This window comes from Phaseolus vulgaris, chromosome 11, assembly GCF_051622355.1.
Source record: "Phaseolus vulgaris cultivar YP4 chromosome 11, ASM5162235v1, whole genome shotgun sequence".
Classification (NCBI taxonomy): domain Eukaryota; kingdom Viridiplantae; phylum Streptophyta; class Magnoliopsida; order Fabales; family Fabaceae; genus Phaseolus; species Phaseolus vulgaris.
This window is the reverse complement of record NC_143508.1, coordinates 38,139,366-38,161,587: the sequence shown is the minus strand read 5'-3', so window position 1 is coordinate 38,161,587 and position 22,222 is coordinate 38,139,366. Positions and strand designations below refer to the sequence as shown.

The 22,222-nt window shown below is 34.7% G+C and overlaps 1 protein-coding gene across 1 annotated transcript; it reads right to left on the bottom strand.

Moving 5' to 3' along the window:
• Positions 1-5,587: 5,587 nt before the first annotated feature.
• LOC137824580 ((-)-germacrene D synthase) lies at positions 5,588-10,666 on the bottom strand. Its single transcript, XM_068630247.2, has 7 exons — positions 10,468-10,666; positions 10,112-10,397; positions 8,238-8,613; positions 7,913-8,128; positions 7,688-7,826; positions 6,271-6,516; positions 5,588-5,951 (listed from the first exon to the last, which is right to left on the bottom strand). The coding sequence occupies exons 1-7, from the start codon at positions 10,606-10,608 to the stop codon at positions 5,658-5,660; spliced, it is 1,698 nt and encodes a 565-aa protein (XP_068486348.2). The 5' UTR covers positions 10,609-10,666; the 3' UTR covers positions 5,588-5,657.
• Positions 10,667-22,222: the final 11,556 nt, after the last annotated feature.

The following is a 22,222-nucleotide window of genomic DNA, read 5'->3' as shown; positions in this document are numbered from 1 at the left end:
GATTGTTGGAAGATGGAAAGGATGGATCTCCCAGCAATCCCATTAAAGCTTACCCATAGGCGGTCCCCGGGGTTTTTGACCTCAAACAGAAATAAGAACACGTCTACAAAAGCTGGATGGCCTAAATGTGCGCAAACAATTTGGTATGCCCTGACGAACGCCCAGCCATTGGGATGCAGCTGAGCAGGGGCAATATCAAGCTCGGTAAGAAGCTCCCTCTCAAAGCGAGTAAAGGGGAACCTGAGCTTAACCTTCTTAAACACGGTTGCGTAAACAAAGCAGAAAGGGTGACCATCGTTGCCATTGCTATCAGTACAAACGGGTTCCCCGGGAAGACAAGGACGAATAACAACCTTGTCATCATGCTCCTTATGGAATGTCAGGTGGGTCTTATCTCTCAAGCGAAGAACGTCAGCCTCAGAGTTAATCGAGGAAGTCTCGTTCAGCAGGGCTGGAGGAGCCCAGGAATACAACAGTTTGTAATCAGGAATGGGGCGGACAGTGGCGTTAGTTTCTGGGGGAGTTGATTCCAGTTGGTTGAGGCGAGTGGGCGCAAGCCTCTGAGCCCGGTTTGAAAGGATGCCAGGATCTCTAGATGGGTTACGAGACGTGGAGGGGTTTCCTGACGAAGGTTGTTTGCGAGATTTCGAAGGAGGGTTTGGAGAAGGGGCGGGGGTGGCACCTGTACGAGCCATCGAGAACTGCAGGAAAGACGAAAGGAAAGTAAGAAAAGGAAGGCGGAGGGTTGCTAAAAGGAATGATTCGATTCGAAAAATAGGAAGGGAAATCAGCATGAACAACAGGGTCGTAGGAAGGGAAAGAAAACCTAAAGGCGCAGAAAAAAAAAGAAAAAAAAAAAAGAAGCAAGACAAAGAACAAACAGCCCACAACGTATGCGTCAAACAGTTAAGGGATGATGCAAGTTGGTCAAAATGCGGTGAGCACCAACAAAGTAATAAAGGGTTTACCTTTTTTATGATGGAAGGAGCGTACGAGGAAATGATGATTGGGGAGTCGAAGCGTTCAGCAGAGCGTATCGAAGGTTTGAAAGTAAAGCAGGAAGATAATGTAACAGTAGGGTGGCACGAGAAGTTTAGAATTTCGAAAGTCATGGGAAGCGCAAACGACACGAAATAACAACCATTGATGAGTCCACGTGTCATTTGATGAGAGGGGGTTGGTGAAGTGTCAAATCAGTAACCGGCGTGCGCATTAGCGCGCGAAGCCACGTAGATCGTCGAAGTTTAAACTTATCCTCCTCGAGTCGCCAAGGGCGATGACGTGATCAGGTAGTGCGAAGGGGCGGTCTGCAAAATGTACACGACCGCCGACGGGTCATCGTCAAACGAAGGGCTAGGCGGTCTGACGTCGCTGCGAGCAGTATGTCACTAACCGTCTCAAATGAGCTCGGGCACGATAATGCTGAAGGTTTGAATAAGAAAGCTCAAACGGGAAGGCAACCATCACAAAGGCGAAGATCGAGCAGAGCCATAAACAAGGCAATCAGAAACAGGATGTTTAAGGAATGGGAAACAAACGAAATCTAAGAAATTCACGCCGAGCGTAAAGGCGATATCGAAGTGACGTGCGCGGCATGACAAAGAACACAAGCATGCAAGATAATTTAAACAACATTCAGCATAAAGAAAAGTACATAACCAATGTTAGGGTTACAGACAAAGTTTGTAACATGTGCAAAATGGAATTGTAGTCCTATACACGTCCTAAATATCCACACAGAAAGCAAGAACACGTCACTCATCAGTGGCCCCAGGCTTCAAGCAGTGCGACGAAAAGGCCCCGTCTCCAAACCGCAAAGCCCTAGTCAGAAGAGTCCTCTGATGATCGTTTATCTTTGAACCTACGTGAAAGGAAGAAGTAAAGTATAGTAAGAGACATACGCGAAACAAGGTATTTCTGAGCGGAATCATAACAAGAAGCGGGAAGGTCATGAGAAAAGCCTCACACACATATATATCTTTTTAGAAGCTCGGCATTATACTCCAAGCTTATTAAGGCAGCCGCATCAAATCCTCCAACACCCGCCAGGATCTTGCAAGCTTCCTGGTCCCTTGAAGACAGTTTCTTAAGGGGTTTAGATTTCAAAGCTTTGGCGTCCTTTGTCCAGTACAAAGGAAAGCCGTCCAGGGCAGAAGGTACCAAGCTGGAGCAGCATACCTTAAAAAACCTACCTTTCCACCCTGTGAAAGTTTGCTGAAAAGGAGTCAAAAGAATCCTGCCAGGGACATTGCTAAGGGTTACCCACAGATTGTTTCTCTGCCTCTTCACCTCAAAGAAGTGAAGAAAAATGTCCACAGAAGGCGCGCACCCAAGGAAACCGAACAAAATGGCAAAGGCCTTCACGAAGGCCCAACTATTAGGGTACAGTTGGGCTGGAGCGGTGTTCATCTCCGTTAACAGCTCCCTCTCGAACCTGGAAAAGGGAAGGCGTACGCCGACGCCCTTAAAAACTACTTGATAGAAATAGAAGAAGGGGACCCCACTATTGGATCGTTCATCCCCGCACACCGGCTCTCCCATGGAACAAGGGAGCACGACGATGTCATCATCGTGCCTCTTTGCGAAGGCACGATGATCGTAGGAACATGCTTCCCCCACGTGCTCCCTCAGGGCCCTGGTAGAAAGTAAGCAAGAGTACTCGTCGAGTAGTTCGCTCGAAGCCCAGGGATAGAGATCCTTGTGACTCACTCGGGAGGAAGAGGGATTGGTAGACATCCTAGTGTGCACTAGCAGTAAAGAAACTGGAGGTCAAGGGTTCAGTAACGCAACAAAGGCAAGGGTCGCAAAGAAAGAACGTGGGGCAAGAAGTTCTTGGAAAGAAGGTGAATAGTGCAAGAAAGATACGAAGGAAGCAGAGACAATGAGTTGAGATGCGAGGTTTTCAAGATTCGAGCCTCATGATTGAAGCGGTAAAGCAAGCGCCTCATGAGTGGGCCACGTGTCGCGAGGTAAAGGTACGGATTAAAATGTCATTTAGTTCACTCAGAGAATGTCACATCGTCAGAGCCCTTGAGGGTACGTTGCGCTAGCGATACAGAAATTTCACGTCAGTCGATCGGAAGATGGCATGTCATCAAAACGCCGCAAGGGCAGTAGGGGGCAAGCTTTAGTCTTTTTGCTGAAAACAAGTTATCAGCTCAAGACTAGGGGGCTTGTGTACCGACCAGGTCATCGGGTATGATGACGTGGACAAGAGAGAGGTAGGTAGTCAAGAAGTCAACACAGTCGACGTATGTAAGGGCGGTGTGCTCTACCACTGAGTAAGCCGTTATCGCCGAGATGTGTCACCACCAAGATCATCGCCCATCGCCTAAGTAAGACACCGCCTAGGCAAGACATCGCCTAAAGAATCAACTCGCATGACGTAAGCATTTCACAGAGAGAGGGCCCACACGAGGGGTAACCCTAAGTTGGGCAGCGACGCTGTGGGTCCCTGTGTACAGAATAAGTGATCAAGTCAAAGGGGCACGTGGTAATGCCCACGTGCTCATTGAAGGTATCCAGGGAAGGCTGCATGCATGACACGTGTCCAATTAAGGGATTCGAACAGAATGATGGCGCGATAAATACAGCACTCAAGTTAGAGCCCAAGGGGCCATGAGGTTATACATTGCACTCCAAGATAAGGGAAGTCCATGGGCCAGATACGCTAAGATCCTAAAGATAGTGGCGCAAGGACCTTCTCCAAGGAACCCTAGATAATAGCAGGCAACGCAGAGGTAAACCCTAGTTTTCACTTATATATAGGGCGCAAATAAGCCCTAGAGAGGTACGTGTTTTTCAGTCCACAGTTACACGAGTTTAACCTAGTTCCCAGATAGACATACAGAGCGAAGACCCTAATTGTCCTTGACGGCGCATCCGCTGAGAATACAAGACAATTAGGGCAACACAGTTAAATCATACAGTTTCAGTCATTGAGATAATTATACAGTTTCTAGTATTTTGGTGTTTCTCGCTAGCTGACTTGATCGTCGGAGTGCAAACGGCCGCGAGGGCACCCCTTTGTTCTTCTTTTTTCAGGTACTGACAGACGAAGCAAAACGAAGGTGCCCTAACTCGTTAAGACAAGCCACACATAAAGACGACCCAGGTTAACCGGCCGGAACAATGATGTAATCATGTTAATTTTCAAGTAAAAAATACAGGACATAATTATAAAAAAATCAAAGTCAATTAGTATTAATTAATATTGAATGTACAAATAATATTGAAGTGTCTATCTATCCTAAATGCAAAATCCTAAAAAAAAACTAATGCAAATACTACACTTAATGCTTAAAAATGAGAAGAAAAAAATGCAAAAATAAATAAGTATAGAAAATAAAAACAACAATAATAAAATAAAAACAAAAAACATAAATAAATAAACAATGGCAGAAAAAAATAATAACTAAAAACATAAATATACAACATTAAATAGTTTATGTGAAATGAAACATACTTAATGACGAGAAGTACACAATCCAATAATGTTGGGACTTGTTCTTTTTGTGTGTCATGGTGTTTGACAATATGAACATTTTTTTGTTTGATCATGTTGTTCTCTTATGTACATATCAGTCCTTATTCAACTTGACTTAGGTCTCCCCTTTGACGTTATTTTCATGTCGGAACTTGGGCATAGTATTTGATCAGTGTATGTAGGTCAATACTCTTCATTTATGAGTTCCATCAAATAGTCTTTCGTAACATGCGTGAATATCCGGGAGGAAAAAAAGATCTGTTGCAATGTTGTTGTTTTTATTTTCTATATTTATTTATTTTTACATTTTTCTTCTTCTCATTTTTAAGCATTAAGTGTAACAATTGCATTAGTTTTTTTTTAGGATTTTGCATTTAGGATGGATAAACACTTCAATATTATTTGTGCAATCAATATTAATTAATACTAATTGACTTTGATTTTTTTATAATTATGTCCTGTATTTTTTACTTGAAATTGACATGATTACATTATCAATAATAATAAAAAAAATACTAATTTATGTTTATAGATTTTTAACTTTTATGTTGTTGTTGAGTTTAATTTTTTATTTTCTTTATTCTTAAAAAAAATTAAACTAAACATTTTTTATTTATTACTTTTTTATTTTTATTTTGTAAAAACTCATTTCTTTATTCATTAATTATATTTCTAATTATTTTAAACATTAAAAATACTTATCTTTTAATGTATTCAAAATTAAAATTATAAAATTAAAATTATTTTTTAATTTTAATTTGCTGAAGCCTTCCAATAGGCTTCTAATTATAATCGAAAATAATTAAAAAAGATAATAATAATTTTTTATAAAACTTTTGAACATGAGTATTTTATAGAAATATATAGTACGTATTTGAAGAGTGGTATTTAGAGTATGTTGCTTTAAGGAAAATTGAAATATCATCCTCAATTATAACAATTAACTTGGTAATATTTACTACAATTGTATCTTGAACAAAAATGAAATTTCATTATAAAAAAAGATATTTATTATTTTTAAAAGTTGTTAATTTAAAGAAGTTTTCCTTTTAGACAAATATTTGTTCTTTGACCGACTTGTTGAACAATCTAAAATGGATATTCAATCAACATGTAATTAATAAAGACAATAGTAGATCAACAATAATTTATAGAAGACCAAAGCTTCTAGTTACACGAACATCTTTTTAACTAATAAAGATTCAATGTGATTTTTCATTATTCCTCCTGCATTTGTATAGTTATCTTCATCTTTGTAATGCATATCGATCACACGTGCAAAGTTGACTACACGCATAAGAAAAGTCATTGGTACTTGAGTAGGAGCTAAGCATGCATCATTTATGTCCTTCCAAGCATTCTCAACTAACTTTTGTAGTTCTTCAATGGCACATTTCCTTGACACTTTATGCTGCTTCATATAGCAGGAAATGCTTGAAACAACATGTTCTCTCTGTTGTTCAAACTTCATAAACAAAAATAGAAAAATAAAAATGAATAAAAAAAAATCAATATTTAACAAAAACATATAGGATTTATTGAGATCTTACCAAATTATTATTAAGTTTACCTCTTTCATACTTTTTAAAGTTTTGCAACTGCTAACTCTAAATATAAGATAAATAAGATGTTTATTGTTAAACTCAAATTATAATTCTATTATTACTATTTCTTCTCGATATATTTTGTAAAATTAGGTGCATTTATCAATAGTCCCATAGAAAACTTTGTCACAATCTCTTTTCAGTTAAATTGATAGAAATTAATTAGTGTCTAGTACGTACCTCATCTCCGACAATGTCATCCATGATTCTACATATAGTTGTAGAAGCTGCAATAATTATTGGTTCATTTGTTGCCCATATGAGAACCTCCTCTGTTGTATCTTTCATGCCCAGGAAAGATAAAGTAATTAAGAAAGGGTAACCACTTGATATTTCTCTTACTTTCATGTACTCCTCCATTGTTGGAATGTGGTTGGTATGACACCATCTTCCCTCAGCCATGTGAGCCTGGACTAGTCTTTTCATCTAGCATTAAAGTACAAATATATAATATTGAGAAATTATTCCATACTCACTAGTGCAAAAAAAGGGTTTTACAATGTGTACAGATAACGGTTTAAGTTAGAGTGTCGTCTACAAAAATGCAGTGACAATTTTGAAAATAAGATCAACATATAGACTATAGTTCTAATTATAAATGTTGTCTATTTAAAACAGAGCATATAAACTACGATTCATGGCCAACCATTACCTATAATGGCCACTATAGACTATGATTTTTTAGGCAATTGTTGCCCTATATAGATTACGGTTATTAGGTCATAACCTTCGCTTATATGTTTTTTTATTTCCACTCTAGGCTTTTTCTTCTTTGTGCTTTCTTCTCCGCTACTTCCATTGTTGTCTTCTTTGTGACTTCTCTTTATTGTCATTGCTCGCATTCCTTGTAATGTGCCTTCCTTATTGTTTTTTATGTTAATTTTCATATTTTTTTGTGCTTTCTTGATGAATTTTTCTCTATTTTCAGTGTTGAACGAGTGCGTTCTCAGTTTTGAAAATGCTACTTGTGTTCTCTTTCCTGTCGTTGTTGTGCATCACCGCTGAAGCTCTTGAGTTCCTCTACAACCTCTATTTCTTTACCACAACCTTTGTCCACCATCTTGAGTTTGCACAACCTAAAGTCGTTCTCTCTCAAAAATTTCTCAACATCAAACTTGGATAAAAAAAAATAAGGACAAGATTGAAGAAAACATTTTAGGATCATGTAAGCTATAGGTGATTGTTCTATATATAATCATTGTCTTTAATGGTTTAATAGACTATGATTGTGTGGTCGTCGTCTATAATTCAAAATTATAGACAATGTGTACATAGATTACGAATCTAAAACCGTAGTATCATATGCATATTTTGGCAACTGCACATAGTAGTAGTAAATCCAAATTCCTTGTTTGGTCATTAAATAGGATTGGTGATGTTTTTAGATGAAAATTTATTTTTTTACACCATTAATATTGTACATAAGAAATATCTACTTTCTATACTCCACACACAATTCAAATTAGTTGGAAAAAAGATATTTAGTTTATATTTTTTATGCAAATACAAAAATAAAAAAATAAAAAAGAAATTTTGATTTAACTTCTTAGTATCAGTTGAATAAAGAATAAGAAAAAATTAATGAAACTATAATTACCTCTTTCTTGGCATACTTCATAAAATATACTTTTCCTTGCTTTCTCATCTCTTTCTCAATTTCTTCATAAACATCCAAAATTGCCTTATAACATAATTGCATGTATTTTGGCAGATCAACCAAGCAACAAATATCCCACCTGCAAGTCTTGAGAAAGTTATCTTTGATATATTGGAAGAATTATGCTAAATATATACTATTATATGTCATTTTGATGTGTCGAACCTCTCAATTGCACTGGTGAAAAGCTCAAGTTCTTCAATGGTTCCATAAGCATCATAGAGGTCATCAATGATGGAGGCTAGAGCTATTGCTTTTGTTGTTATCCATCTATAATATTGTGGTTCAAAGTAGACCCCCAAAATCCAAAAACAACATTCTACGATCCTATCTCGTGTAAAAGGTAAATTGGTTGATACATTTAAATCTTTAGTCCACCATCTGCATCACAAAAAATTGCACTAAGATTCCAAAGACAAGAACAAAAATCTTTAACTAATATTCATTGAATTATGCAACGAAAGGTAAATATGTGTGAGGAAGACATTACCTGGTTAGACTGCTGACTTCTTTCAAATGTAGCTTCTGCAACATATTAAAATCTAATTTTGCAAATGTTAACAATTTTTCATCATGAGATGGATCTTCTTCGTAGTAAGACATATAATATGTTGCCTCCAATCTAGGCAAACCTCTTCGAAGTGATTGTTTTAAGCTATGTTGCACTCGTGCCACATGAGAACAACTTAATTGGGTGGTTATAAACTTCGTTAACTGCTCGAAACTGAACTTATGTGCTTCTTCAAGCATATCTTCTCCATGACATCTTAGTCCTGCTGCTTCATACAAGCTTAACATTCCTTGAATATCATCATCTAAACTTTCCTTAAACTTTCCGGTTTGGTCTTGGAATTTACAAAATATACCTGTTTAATTTATAAACATGTGTTAATTTCAAGATATTTATTTGATTATATAATTATTATAAGGGATGCTACCACACAACCAACTTACACAAATTAAAATCAAACTATTTACATAAGTTGGTTTGAGTCACCCTATAAATCCAATCTTAAAAGTGAAATTTGTTTTGAAAAATAATAATTGTTTGTATAATTTAAAAGAAATTAAAGCTTATTTTGGATCAAATTATATTTATTAGTGGTTAGAAAATTTTGATAACCAAGAAATATGCAAAATCCGATGTATTTTTCTTTTTTTTTTTCAAAATCTATATACCAAACAAACTTGGTAATATTAATAATATTAACAAAAAGTAATGAAATATACCTGTGATTCATATTCCACTATGGAAAAGCGAGAGAGAATAGAATTGTAACCAAGAGTTAGAGATAATGATTAAGAGTGGGACCATACTTCCTTACCCATAATATTTATAAGTCATATTTATAAAAATGTTGTCTTTTTATTTCTATAATTGAGAAAAGACCATATTTTTATTGGTTTAAGCAACCCTTATTCTAATATAGTTTATTCATTACTAAAGACAACACTTTAAAATTGTGGATTAAATATAAATAGTTTATAAGTCATGGTCTTTAGTAGTTCATATGTACACACTTAAAAAAAAGTGTAGTCTTTTTATGTTTAAAAAACACTTACATACAGGTGGACTTAGTGTTGCATAAGACAAAAAAAATGTTATAATTTAAAAAATGTGAATTAAAGTAACTATATTTTAAAAGTCGTTTTCTATATTAAAAACAACTTTAATTAAATATAATTTAAAATACTCATAATTAAAGATTGCATTTTATTATTTTAAGTCATAATTTTTAATTTATTTTTTTCTTCCTGAAAAATGTTATTTATAATAATTTATTAATCATATTTATAAAATTATAATTGTTTTACTTTTTAGAACACATTTATACAAGGTGACCAAGTATTGTGTAGTCTAAAGTAAATAATAAATGATATAGTGAGTCTATTTTTATATTTCTCTTACATATTTAACTTCATCCTTACTTTAGTTAAGAAACTCATTATTTTATTCCACTACTTTGTCCCTCAAACCACGTTTTTTCAATAGTTAGATTTTTAGCCAAAATTATTAAACTTTACAAGTTTTTCTATTCTTCCTTTTCTTTTGTTTAAAAAAATTGTAGACACGCATCCTACCTCATGGTCTGTTTCAAACCAACTTGAACTTGATTAACTCATTTATGATTCATCTGCCCAAGAAAAGCTCAAAATTTGATTGGAGCAAAGTATTTAAATTTGTTTAGACTTGTTTGTATATAGTTCACTCGACTACAAACAAAGACATCCATGATGTGATGATGCAATGCAACTAGTACCAAAGTAGCCCAAAGAGCAAACTCGAAGAATAAATTTAGTAGCATCACAAAAGAAGTTATTGTTTTTGAAAAAAAAATTGGTTAAAAGTTGATGAACACATACTTGAAGAAATGCGGTATCCATGCTGTCTGAGCAACCTAAAGAGTAGAGCCGTATGGTAAAGATTATCACTATGAGCTATGATATTATTGTCCTTTGTTGAAATGTCATAAATTTGACAAAGAAGAGTGTCAATTTCGTGCTCAAAATGGTAAGAGACACCCAAACGTTGGACATAATCAATGAAGTTCAATTTAAAAGAGAAATTGTTATGATCAATAGGTGAGACAAGGATCTTCATCACGTCCTCTTTTAATAGTTTAGCTTGTTGAATGTGGCTATCACTTTCCTGCATGAAATAAATTAAATGTAAAATACATGATTTTAGCTAAAGAGATTGAAAATGAAAAATGACATACAGCGAAAGTAGGAACGTAGGAAAGGAAGCGATCGCCCCAAATAGAAGGATGAAAATTTGCAATGGGTCGAGTGAAAGGAGATTTTGCACCATTGGCAGAAGTTGGAAGTGATAAGCTTCCGTTAGACATGGTTTGTTGCATATAATGTAAGTGACTTTTTGGTGAAAAGGAGGTGTATCTCTTAGCTTTCAAATGTTGAACAACAAACAACCCAACCTCTTACATTTATAAGAAACCAAAGTTATTTGGAGAAGGTAGTGAGATAAAAGTAGCCTCATTTATGAATATCTATAAATTTAGTGTAATTTTATAATATATCTAAACCTTTTATTGATCTCCACTATTTTACCGTAAATATTTTTTCCCTTTTTTCATTAACTGTAACTCCATATTTATGTCTAATTTTAATTCTACCACGTGAACCATGAGTCATGAAACTTAATAAAAATTAACGTGATATAATTTATAATCTATTCATATTTGAAAATAATGTTTTTTTCTTATCAGCAATTTGAAAATAAGGTTGATACGAAACTGTTGATAATTAAAGAAAGAAATTAGAAATTAAGAATTTTATCTTCAAATATCTATAAATTTAATGGTCTGCACTATTTTCGTAGGAAACACGTTTCTTTCGCATGGATTTATAGTGTATGTTGAAAAAGTACATGCGAAAAATGCAGACAAATATATACATCAATGACTTGGACTCCTTTATTTTGTCTAATGTCCCTTATAACAATATCATTCACTAGCCCACAAATAAATGAAGTGGTGGCTCCTAATTTTGGGTCACTTGGCAGAGACTCTAATATTTTTACATTTTCATTTGACAACCAATAATATTATTATATTATTTTAAAATTTTATTTATTTTTAATTTTATTAGATAAATATAATAATTTATTATTAAAAGAAATTGTAAAAGAAAAGTGAGAGAAAAAGACCGAGTGAAACAAATTCTTGTTTTTATTCTCATCATGCACATATAAGATATAAGTTCATGATATCATTTTATTTTGTTGAATCACTTACTATCATAAATTTTTATTTTATTAAGGTAACTAAAATCTTTGTAACTAATTAGATATTAATTAATTAATTATCAATTTAAAAATTAGTTTATAAATTTATAAACTATTTTAAATATTAATAACTTTTTTAATTTATAAAATAATATCTAATTTAATTAATATAATATTTTTTATTTTTTATTTTTAAAATTGATTTTTATTTAACAACTTTTTAATAGTGATTCTTAAAAAATACTTAAATTGTTCTCTAATACTCGTGGTTGTGAAGTTTACTTACAAGTTCTAACTCATTTTCTATCCTAGAGGGATATGAGAATTCAAATAAACAACTTCTTTATCATTGACTATAAGAAAACAACACATTTTTAAACTAATAAATTAGTTTACATAGAATTCTTTTTATTAAAAATAAGTAAAATAAATTAAATAATAAATTTTAAGAATAACTCATCCCTTATATACAGGTTTAAAATTCAAATTTAATTTTTTTTAACGTACATACCAACTTAAAATGAGTTTAAACCCTCTAGAACAGAAATAAGCAACCAAGTAGAAATATCATACATAATTCGTATTCTTATCACTTACCTTGCAAAATTCACAAAATTTTAAATAGCTATTATATTAAAATATTAATTGTATTTATTTCACATAATAATCCATATGAGTAACAACTTTAAGAACTAAATACCTTTTTTCATGAACTTGTATAACTCAATTATATATAATGTAAGTTGTTTAGTATTTATATGATAGTCATTAGTGCAAAAATGACTTATTTCGACATTACATTTAAGACGTTTTTACGGTCAGACACTGTCTGTCCCTCAAAACGTGGTGACATTTTTTAAATTAAGTTTTTCTAAGAAGACGACTATTTAATTATGTTGTCTTCTTACTGTTAGAATGTATGGCTTTAAACTAGAGGGGGGGGTGAATGGTTTAAAGAGGGTTTTCGCAAACTTTTAAGTCAAGAATGAAATTACTTTGAGAAACACTTGAATCAGAATTCAGTTTTCAAAAACACAAAGCAAATAAGCACAGCACCAGAAAAACAATCGGTTGTTTATACTAGTTCACAAATATCAAAACTGAATTTAAAGAGATTAAGGATAGAGAAAATGCACACAGAGGTTTATACTGGTTCACTCTAAACCCAGAGCTACATCCAGTCTTCTCAGAAACCAATGGGGAAACCACTAAGCAATCAACCCTAGATTACTTACAACACAACCAAAGAAGTGACCTTGATCCCTTCAAGACACACACTCCCTTTGGTCCAGCACAACAACACTAAGAATGTTGATCTGGATCCCCTCAAGAACACACAACACTTCTCAGCAAACACACAAGGTTTCTTTCAAAGATACAAAGGATTACACTTGTTACAGAACAAATCTGAAATCAATACAAGATGAAAATCCTATCTCACACTCTTTGATCAATGCAATCTCTAAGCAATTCTCAACTTTTCAAAATCTCAAAACTGTTAAAAACTCAAATCTGTTTTTCTGTATTTAATCAAAGTTTTTGTTTGTTACCAAATCTTAACAAACTATTCACTGCATTTAAAGATTGGTCAAAGCATTAAAAACTGGAGCGTAAATAGTTAGAAAATCATTTAATGCTCAGTCAAAGCACAAAACAGTTTTCTGTTATGGTCCCAAAACAAACAATCGGTTGTTTCCACGAATCAATCGGTTGTTTTGGTTTGACAGCAAGTCAACCATTTAAAAACAGTTTTCAACCTTTCTAAAAACACCTAAGTATAAAACAATCGGTTGTTTCGACAAAACAACAGGTTGTTTTTCACTTAGTTTGAAAAACACTTTTCTTTTAAAATGATTGAGAATGCTTATGCTTTGGATTCAATCAAGAGTGGATTATACATAAAGTCTACCCCAGATCCTATCTAAAAGACAACTCAACAACAGCAAGCACATCTAGCCTTCATCAACCTTCAAAGGGTTTGAATTCTTCAAAGCTTGAACACACTTGGTTCAACACTTACAACAAAATGTGATGTAAGAAGGCAACTATGAGGTAAAGTCACCCTATCGGTACTAAATTTTTAATAAGAATTTAATTATTTTGAAAATTTAAAATTATTGCTAATTAATACAAATACTTTTTAGACCCCTTTTTTTCATAATCCCATTCTCATAATTCAAAGACCACTTCTTGGTAGGCCTAGTTTGTTAATTAAAAAGATGAAGCACAAAAAAACAATGTCTTTATAAATCAAACTAACTTGAAGTTTTTAACTAGATTGATGGTTATTAAAATAAAATATTTGGGATGAAGATAAGGGAGTTGAGGATTAGGAAGTAAACTTTGGAAAATCTAACCCTTCATAAAATACTATAAAATGTAGATGCAATATTTTTTTCCTTACAACTCTTAATCTTATTTTTCTAATTTTGTTCTCCTTAAAAGTTCATCCAAAAACACAGATTTTTCACATAAAAAAGTTGCATATGTATGATGTGTATCTAACAACATAGTTTATGTGTCGATAATAATGTTATTTTGTTTCACATCATTACCACTTAACATCGTTCGTGTCAATTTAATATAAGGGATCAAATTGCTTACTTTAAAAATTTCAGAAAAAAATGACTTTTTTTAAAAAACTATTAAAACAAATTGACTTTTGACTCTTAATGTAAAAACAAAAAAGTAATTTAGCATTTTTTACATTGGAGACTCATTTCCTCCTTGTGTGTCGGATTCAGTTGGTCAATACGATGATTATTGGATTTCTAGCTTATAACTTTAATATGTATAAATGCCCTATTTCACTTCTTAACCAAGTTAAGCAGTGATGTCTAAATTTTATTTGGACTGGTGATATTCTGAAAAAAGGCATAGTGATATAATCCAAGAAGACAAACAGATGACCAAGGATTCAAGAGACAATTCACACAGTCAACAGTCATCTCAGCAATCAAGTCAAGGCCCCACCAAAGATCTGACAAACCTTACCAGAAGAAGAACGGGGCATACACTAGAACATCAACTATTCTTTCTTCTGGTCTTCTTAAAAGTAAAAACATGTTGTAAATAATTTGGGCTCACTTTTGGGGTCCAAATAGTATAATAGGCTAGAGTAGGTTCATTTAGCATAACAAGGGGGTGTATTTATCACTTTAGCTTGTGCCTAGTCCATTAGGGTTAGAATATAGCCCTAACTTCTAGAAGTTATGCCTAAGGGATGGTTTTGACCATGGTTAACACCCTAGGCAGTCCCTCTCCCCTTCCTTTTCTACCTCTCACTTATCTTGCCCTCCAAGTTACTCCTTCCTATTAAATGGTGCCTTCCTCCATGTATTTACACATTGAAATTTTAAGTAAAGAAACTCTATTTGAGGGAATTGAGATTCAGAGTAATCCTTTTTATCTGGGTCTTATCTTGGGTGGGCAGTATCCTAAGTTGCGACTCTAAGTCTTATATTGAGTGAGTGACATCTCAAATGGAGACTCTTTCATCACTCATCTTGGAGTCCCTCTGCTCCAAGTGGCGTGAATTCACTTTCTCATCCATAAGTTCTTTTCATCCCTTCATCTTTTTCCTTCTTTATTCGTTCCATTATCCATTTCCATTTCATGTTCTTTAATGTTCCTTCCATTCGGTCATTCTTTATCATTTTAGTCTTGTTTCGTTTCCTTTTTCATGTTCTCTTCAATTCTGCACCTTTGCATCATTGTCACCATATTATTGTGTTTTTCTCTTTGTCCTTGTCAAGTGAACATTGACAAATAACCACTTGGTTAAGTTCGTGTCCAGTGGGGATATTCTTAGGGTCCGCACCTTTAAATTTCTAAAATCCAAAATCTAAACAAAAGTGAAACCTTTAAAATGTGCAATCTAAAATCAACTCACATCACATAGTCACCGTGAAATGGGATACAATTTGTTCTCTCCTCTTGAGAATGGAGGTTTGAAGATTATTCATCTTCATCATGACAATAATGCATATATTCTTAAGTTTACTTGGAACTTTGCTTATAGCAACAAGCCTTGGTCTTTTCTGTAGGTTTCTTAAATTAAAAGACGAGTTTAGAATGGTTTATAGATCCTCATCTCTGTAGCTTGGAATTATGCAGTTTTATTTTACTATACTTGATTATACTTCTTAGACTGTTGGTACATGTTCTTTTATTAATTTATGGAAATGATAAATGGTGTTATACTACTTCTTTAGCAAATATTGCAGGGTAATCTGATGGTGCTAGCATTCCGGATACAGTCTCTCAGTTTTGGACAAGTTGAGATTGGAATATTCTCTTATCTTTACCGCAGATGCCTTATTCTTTTAATCATATCATGGTTAGGGAGGAACATGATATTCCTAATTGGATTCTAGATGAGTCTGGTCGTTTCATTCTTAAATTGGCTAGGATTTTTTCTTAGAACCAGAAGTTTCTTGTGGTTGGGCTAAATTCATTTGGTCTTCATCTATTTCGCCTTCCAAAACTTTAGTACTCTGGAAAGTTTTTCATAGGCGGATTCCTACAAATCAACATATTCAAAATAAAGGTTTGCATATATGTTCTATGTGTACGCTTTGTGAAAAGCATGAGGAATCTATTTAGCATTTATTTTTTGAGTTGGGTTCGACAGATTTTTCTTACTTCTCTTTTCTCTAATAAGGATGATCTTCTTTCTTTTATTAAGAGTGATGGTAGTCCTTTGGCTAAATTGATTAAGCTTGCTATGATAACTTTTTCTATTTTGAAGATATGGCGTATGAGGAATTATGCTAGATTTCAGGATAAGGTTGAGGTTTCTAGGACTATTTCAGTAATTAAAGATTTAACTTGTCTAGTGGAAAATTCGTCTAAAGCTTCAATGAAGAATGATATGTTGGATTTCAACATGATTAAGTTTTTTGGTATTAATCGTCGTAGTCATAAAGTTCTTTGTCCTCTTCCTATTAGATGGAAGTTTCCTTCATCAGGATGAGTTAAAATTAACACTGATGGGGCTGCTAGGGGGTATTCTGGTCTTGCTACTTGTGGACGTATTTTTCGTGGGAGTATGGGGGAGTTTATTGGTTCTTTCTCTGCGTTTCTTGAAGTTCAGACTGCTATGGTTGCTGAGTTTTATGGAGTTATACATGCTATGGAGGAAGCTCAAAAGATGGGGCTTACTAATGTCGAGCTTGAATGTGATTCTGCTTTGGTTTGTGTTGCGTTTACTGCTAGGACTAATGTTCTGTGGATGTTTCATAATCGATGAAATACTTGTCTTAATTACTGTGGGAAAATCAAGTTTAGGGTCACTCATATTTTTCGTGAAGGGGATGCGTGTGCTGATAAGTTGACTAATTTAAGATTTATTCATAGAATCATTTCATTGGTATAATAGGCTTCTATCTAGTTTGTTCCTACAGTTCTTTATGAATAGGTATAGTCTACCTATGTATCGTTTTTGTTAACATATGGGTTTTAGTCTAGTTCCCCCATATTTTTGTATTTCCATTTCTTTTTCTTTTTTTAATAATAATACTTTTTTCATGTGATGACATATGATTGTTGTTACTTGAAGTATCAATCTAGCTCAGATGTCAAGTTGTATAGTGATTCCTAATATGAAAACTTTTACAAAATAAAAATAAAAAATATAGGTTTATTAAGCGAGTCGACTGATAAAATTACTACTTTAAGAAAAAAAAATAGAAATTAAAAACTCGAAATCCAATTTGAATTTCAATAATAAATTATCAAATTATACGCAATTATTGTATGCAATATTGCACGATATTGTACCCAATTATATGTAATTAATTTAATAATGATAGAATCTCATGACGAATGGATCCCTGCCTAATTAGATTGTAATTTGGAGAGAGAAAATCTCCCTACACTGGTATATATTCCCTACACATGAAGTGATGTAAATACACACATAAGAGAATAAGAAATATCTTTTTTTCTTACCATTTTTTATATATCATTTTCTTATATGGTATCAGAGCACCGATCTTGGTGCCCTGACAGCCTCTCCATTTTTATCCCCTAAATAAAAGATCATGTCTGGCAAAAAAGGCATCAGTAACGATTCCGATAGAAATCTCGTACAAGGCTTCAGTGCCGAGCAAATTCAACAATTGGCAAAAGCTAGAAACCTCGTACAAGACTTCAATGTCGAGCAAATTCAGCAATTGGCAAATGCTATTTACTCGCTCAACAATAAGGGTAAAAGTGACACGTTTATTAGCTCTGCAAGTCTACTTGTCCATAACTCGTCTTCTAATTCTGCTTTTACGAAACCATGGATTTTGGATAGTGGAGCAACCAATCACATTGCATCTGATTCACAATTTTTCACACACACTTCATCATCATTTATTCCAAATGTTAATCTGCCCACAGGCTCAACTGCATCCATCTCATCTACAGGCACAATTAAATTCAATGACAAAATCACTCTCAAAGATGTTCTTTGTTTTCCTTTTTTTAATTTAAATCTCATGTCTGTTAGTAAGATAACCAGTTCACTAAATTGTTGTCGTTTTTATTCCACATGGTTGCGTTTTGCAAGACTTGGCTACTGGAAGGATGATTGGCTCGGGTAAACAACACGCAGGCTTATACTATATGTCCCCTCTTCCAAACCAAGCCCACGCATATCAAATTTCGACCGACCCCGATTTATGGCACAAGCACCTCGGACATCCTTCTCCGGCGTGTCTACAACTTGCATCTTCCTTACTACCTATCAGTTAAAGTCTCATTCTCATTCATAATAATTGTAGTATTTATCCCAAAGCTAAACAGACAAGGCTACCCTTTCCTTTAAGCACAATAAAATCTCATTCTCCATTTAATCTATTGCATTGTGACATTTGGGGTCCTCATAAAACCTCAACTCATTTTGGAAAACGTTTTTTCTTACTATAGTCGATGACTATACTAAATATACTTGGTTATTTCTTATGAATAACAAGTCTGAAACCCAACATCTCTTAGAAACATTCATTACTTTTGCACAAAATCAATTTCAGGCATCTATTAAAACCATCCGCGTTGACAACGGATTGGAATTTATTTCTATGCGTAATTTTTTTCTCAAAAATGGTATTGAATGTCAACGCACTTGTGTCTACACTCCTCAACAAAATGGAGTAGTAGAACGCAAACATATACATATTTTAAACACAGCACGAGCCCTCCTACTTCAGTCTCATTTACCATTAGAATTTTAGGGGAATACGTTTTAACTGCCACATATATCATTAATCGTTTGCCAACACCTTCACTAAAAATTAAATCACCTTTTGAGATGCTATATAATCGCCCACCTTCACTTTCTCACTTAAAAACTTTTGGTGGCCTCTGTTATGCAACTGTTGTTTCACCTAAGCAAAAATTTGATATGCGTGCTCGACAGTGCATCTTCATTGGTTATCCTCTCAATCAAAAAGCATACAAATTATTTGATATAGATGCAGACACTTTTTTTACAAGTCGGGATGTCATCTTCCATGAAAGTGTTTTCCCATTTTGCCAACAATCCCAGTCGCAATCCTCACCTCCATTACAAGGTATTTTGCCCACTATTGACATTGACTTACCCACTCCTATCCAACATTCACTCGATCAACCTTTTTCTCCTACTCGTCACAATGCACCTGAACCTCTAGCAAACCAACCTTCTTCTCCTACTCGTCATAATGCACCTAAACCCCCATCAAACCAACATTCTTCTCCTACTTGTCACAATGCACCTGAACCTCCAGCAGACAAACCTTCTTCTCCCACACCAGGAAGTCTAGCCCCCATTACTGAACCTTCTCCAACCGACCTTTCTATTCGACGATCCAGTCACACATCAACCCTACCTTCCTGGCTTCAAGATTACGTAACGGGATCCCAAGCCAATCATTCGACCACTGCCCAAGACTGGCCGAATGGAACCAGGTATCCTATGCATCATTTTCTTTCTAATTCACGATTTTCTTCTACACATAGTGCATATCTTGCTAACATCACAGCCACCAAAGAACCTCACACTTATGCACAAGCTATCCTTGATCCAAATTGGCAAAAAGCAATAGACGAAGAGCTTTCCGCCTTGCAGCTAAATCAAACGTGGACCTTGACACTGTTACCCGCTGGGCAGAAACCCATCGGATGCAAAGGGGTCTATAAAAAAAAGTACAAATCAGATGGCAACGTTGACAGATATAAGGCGCGCCTTGTCACAAAGGGGTACACTCAGATTGAAGGTGTCGACTACTCTGAAACTTTTTCACCAACAACAAAATTAACAACTTTGAGGTGTCTCCTCACCATTGCAGTAGCCAGAAATTTGTTTACTCACCAGCTAGATGTGCAAAATGCCTTCTTATATGGCACATTGCATGAAATTATTTACATGGACTTGCCACCTGGGCATCATCGATAGGGGGAGAACATTGTATGTCGACTCAACAAATCCTTTTATGGTCTCAAACAGGCATCCCGGACATGGTTTTCAACATTTTCTCACGTGATTAAATCTATAGGATTTCAACCGTCCAAGACAGACTACTCTTTATTCACAAGACAAAATAACACATCATTTACTGCCATTTTGATTTATGTGGATGATATTCTTTTGACAGAAAATTATTTGACAGAAATTCAGCGTGTTAAAGATTGTCTATTACAACAATTTCGCATTAAAGATCTTGGAGACTTAAAATATTTTCCAAGGATTGAATTTTCCCGTTCCAAAGTTGGTATTTACATATCACAAAGAAAATATGCGCTTGATATTTTGCAGGATACAGGACTCACAGGTGCTCCTCCAGACAAATCTCCAATGGAGCAATACCTAAAAATCACACCAGACGATGAAGAGTTATTAAAGGATCCATTCAAATACAGGCAACTCGTGGGACGACTTATATACCTCACGGTTGCTCAGCCTGACATAGCATTTTCGGTTCGGACCCTGAGTCAATATATACAGGATCGACGGAAACCTCATTGGGATGCCACAATTCGAGTCCTAAAGTACATCAAAGGATCACCGGGACAAGGATTGTTATTGCCATCCGAAAACAATCTGACATTGACAGCTTATTGCGACTCAGACTGAGGAGGTTGTCAGACAACTCAGAGATCAGTATCTAGGTATTGCATTTTTCTTGGTTCTTCTATTATCTCATGGAAGTAAAAAAAACAGACAAACGTATCAAGATCATCAGCGGAAGCAGAATACCTGTTTGGTTGCGATATCTATTGCAGGATTTAAAGGTGTCATGTAACTTTCCAGCTCAACTTTTTATGTGACAATCAAGCGGCATTACATATAGCAAAAAAACCTAGTATTTCATGAACGCACAAAACACATTGAGATAGACTGTCACATTGTGCGAGAAAAATTACAAGCCGAGATAATCAGTCCTTGATGAGAATAAAAAAGATGTTGTTAATAGGAAGAATGGACAAGAGTCAAAACATCTAAAGTTGTTCTTATTAGTATTTTCAAAAGATGAGGCCCAAGCCCAAGAAGCCCAAACCCAAAAAGGCCAAGCTAAGAAGCCCAAGCCCATCCATGAGGAGCAAGGCTAGAGCATTGAGTGAAGAACATCATTTAATGAATCTTGTAATTTCTATTGTTTAGTAGGTATGGATATTAAATAAAATGTGTGAATAGTTAGGGGGGTGTAGACGCATTTTAGGAGGTGCTGAAAATAGGAAGTGGATCACACTTACTTCATGACTAGGTGGCACCAATTTGCATTTGAATTTGGAGGGAACTTTGAGTTTCATTTGTGTTTCATTTCAGCCCTCTTCTATTATAAATAGAGAGGTTGGGCTCTTATAAATTCAGAATTGGATAATTGATATAGAGAAACTCTACTCATTTGGAGAGAGATTTGTGTGAGATTTGGATCTCCTTGCTTAGTCTCATCTTGTGAGCTTTTGGAGAGCTTCAAGTGGCGGCTTCCTTCACTCATCTTGGAACTCCATCACCAAGTGGCGTGAGCAACTCCAATTCCCATTCCAGCCGATCTTCAATCACCTAAGTCTCATTCCTTTCATCTTCATTTCTGTTTTCAATCGGTAGCCTAGAGTTCTTAATTGTTCTTCATCTTTTCACCGTTTAATTTTGTGTTCATATGCTGTTTCTTAAGTTTCTGTTCGGTGCTTTGTGTTCTTGGTTCAATTTTGATTTGTAATTTTGTTCCATGGATGTTCATAAGGAGGTAGCACTCTTATTTGAGTTTGGAACGTCATTTGGACGGTTATGTCTCCATTGATGATTCCTTAAGCTTCCTTGAGTCCAATTCTGTTTTGTTCTTGCTTTCCTTTCAATTCCGCCAAGTGTTTGTGATAAGGACATGACACTCATTGTTCAATGAGTTTGGCTTCTCTCTTGGATGGCATTATCCTCCATTAAGATGACCTTAAGTCTCCTTAATGTTGTGTGTCTTGTTAAAGTGTCAATCTAACTCGTATCATGTGGTATCTAGAACTATGGTTGTGTGCAAAACAATTTTTGAGTTGCTGGACACTTTGATTCTGTTTTGTGTTAGTGATTCTGCTTTTTCTGTTTTTTGAGTATTTCTTGCTGTTTTAATTGGTACAATTCATTGTGCTTGAGTCTTTTTAATTTTTGAATCCCTACTTGTTTTGTCTAGTCATGTTTTTTCCTATAATGTCATCAATTCCTTGTAGTACTTTTCTTGCTATCTTTGGTTGATTGCTTTTATTTGAGTACA